Consider the following 2,664-nt stretch of genomic DNA (forward strand, 5'->3'; position numbering starts at 1 on the left):
CACCAATCAATAAACTACTCAGCTGTTGTTTGAATATACGTGTGTAGCAGTATATAGAGGGAAGAGGTGCACAGTCTGGGGGAAAGGGAGTAGGTGCTATGAGAAGATTCTGATTTGTATATTCTTCACTATTAAATGACGGCAAAGGAAGATAAGATCTAAAATGTCAATAACACAAGATCATGAATAGAAAACGAATAAATAGTATTTATTTTGTACCAAATGGCTGTTAAAGTCCAAGAGCTTTCTAGGGGGGCAGGAAGGGCCTCTAGAGGTGTGCATAGACACCAGGGCACTCAGAGCAGCAGGAGGGAGCCCAGCAGCAGCTCGCCCTGGCCCAGCAGGCGGCCCCGCTCCAGGCCACGGCCTTTGCTCTCCACTTTGACACGCACCGCCATGCGGCGCACCTCGTCCTCTGAGAGGCCGTCCAAGCAAAAGTCCTGATCAAAGACAGCCTTGCGACTTCGCAGAACCACTGCGCTGCGCTGCTTGCGAGTCTTGCCCGTTGGCATCAGGACAAAGCTGAGGCGGCAGCTGATGGGGCGGGACTCAGCGGCGCCCCTGGCCAGGCCTTCGGTGCGCAACAGGCGGATGCAGAGGTGCCCGCTGCCGGGGCAGTACTCGGCGGCCAGGCGCAGGACGCCACCGCAGTGGCTCAGAGTCACTGTGCCCTCGGTCTCCAGGCGCTCGGGCAGTGGGCTTGGGGACGGTGGTGTCGCGGAGGCAGATGGGTTGGAGACCTGGAGTCCCGAGCTGACGACATACTCCTCCTCCTCCTCGTCCTCGTCCCCGCTGGAGACGGAACGAGCACGAGCCAGGCCACAACTCCTCCGTGCCCAGAGAGCGCGGCGCAGCAGCCCGTCGGGGGCGCGCAGAAGGCGGCGACCCCGAGGCCGGGGAATGACTGGGTCCCAGTGCGGACGTGCACTGCCGGGGGCAGGCGTGGCGGTGGGGGCTCGGCTCGGGGCTCGCAGGGGGCTCTGTGGCTCACGGGGTCCGTCTCCCCCTCCGCCGCTGTAGGTGTGCGCCCGGGGGCGGGGTGCGGGCCGGGCGGCGGGCAGCAGCAGGAGCGCGGCGGTGGCACCGGGGTCCCCGAGGAAGAGCGACTCCTTGCGGCGGGTGTGCGGGCTCTCGAGCAGCGCGCAGAAGCCGTAGGTGGTGGGCGCGCGGGGCAGGTGCGGCAGCGAGAGTGCGGCCTGGGAACGCGGGTCCCAATCCGTGCGGGCGGCGCCCTCGTTGGCCCCGTGGAACCACAGGTCGGGCTCAGCGGCGCACCGGCGGGGCAGGGCGGCTCGTGGGAGCGAGGACTCTTGCGAGCAGGGCGTGGGGAGGCGCGGTGGGATGCAGAACTCTGGGATCCGTCCAGGGGTGAGCACGTTGTTGTAGACAGGATGTGGAGAGGCGCTGCCAACCGAGGAGGCGCGAAATTTCCCGAGGAGCCCCATTCTTTCTGAGAGTGGCAGGAATAGAGTTCCTGTAAGGGAGAAAAGGTTGATGAGTTTTGCGCACTTTGGCTGCTGGACCCCGGGTGACTCACCAGACTTTCAATCTAACCTTCCGAGTTTGCACCCAGAACTCTGGGCCAGCCCAAATAGAGCGTTCGCTCGCCCACAAACACACTCTATATCTCCTAGTTATTGATATTTTAAAACAAATGAATAAATAGAAATCAGACCTGTTCCACTTCTTCACGTCACTTTAGGACTCAAGTTTGATGACTTTCTCCTCTCTCTGAGGCTCCAGCTTCATTCAGCACGGTGCTGTGCTCCTCTCTTATACCCTTAGCCTCGGCTCCTCCCAGCTGGCCAGGCGCCCAACACCTGGTGGCACTGGTCAGCCCATCCTCTAGGCCACACCTCCCGAGGACTCTGGGGGCGCCCCACAGCCCAAGACTCAAGTCTGCGCCAAACGGTTGTAGAGCAGCCACCCACTGGTTTATCCAGGAAGTGCACCCACTTTGTGAGCAAGGAGCCCAGTATCCCAAACCAGGACAAGGGCGCGGTGAAACGAGTGCACCACTCATCCTGCCAAAGAATTAGCAACCTAATACCCTTCTGCCTCCCCGAGAAGTTGAAGCAGGATAGGGAAACAGGAAGTGCCTAGGAGCCAAATCCTGTCACTCTGCCAGTACACCTGAGGAGCTTCTGTTATCCCGATCCCGTGCACCCACTGCAAACTGTCACATCTTTGGAGGTTCTGAGTATGTATTTGCGCTTCTGTCTCCCTCTGCTACCGTTGTCTCCTTTAAGAGCATATGACCTAGCTCAGTCGATGCCCAAAATACCGTGGGTGAAGTGTGTGAATGGTTGTAACAAATATTTCTGAGTAACTCCAAACCCTGCGTGTCATCCTTATAGTCAGTCACACGTATGAAGTCTCTGGTTTTAATCTTTTAAAATTACATTTGCTATTTTACACTATTAAAACTTTTGTTCCAGTTTTACATTATTAAAACTTTTTCTCAGATATCTGAGAAATTTTGATGGCCCCTTTCCACTTTTCCACCTTCGTTTTCCAAGATCAATAAATAGAAACCTAGAGGGCTTGAAGAAGTTCCATAAAAGTTAAAGGAACTAGTTAATCAAAGAACCTGGAACTAGCAATTTCCTGTTTATTTGGCCTTACATGCAATACTTCTATTATCAGAGAAATGCCCCATTCTCT

The 2,664-nt window shown here is 56.4% G+C and overlaps 1 protein-coding gene across 1 annotated transcript; it reads right to left on the reverse strand.

Annotated features, from left to right (window-relative positions):
* Positions 1-296: 296 nt before the first annotated feature.
* LOC102844991 (C2 calcium-dependent domain-containing protein 4A-like) lies at positions 297-1,445 on the reverse strand. Its single transcript, XM_006899647.1, has one exon. The coding sequence runs from the start codon at positions 1,443-1,445 to the stop codon at positions 297-299; it is 1,149 nt and encodes a 382-aa protein (XP_006899709.1).
* Between the last annotated feature and the right edge of the window lie 1,219 nt (positions 1,446-2,664).

This window comes from Elephantulus edwardii, unplaced genomic scaffold (genome assembly GCF_000299155.1).
Source record: "Elephantulus edwardii isolate Elephantulus edwardi_28Jun2011 unplaced genomic scaffold, EleEdw1.0 scaffold00264, whole genome shotgun sequence".
Taxonomy (NCBI): Eukaryota; Metazoa; Chordata; class Mammalia; order Macroscelidea; family Macroscelididae; genus Elephantulus; species Elephantulus edwardii.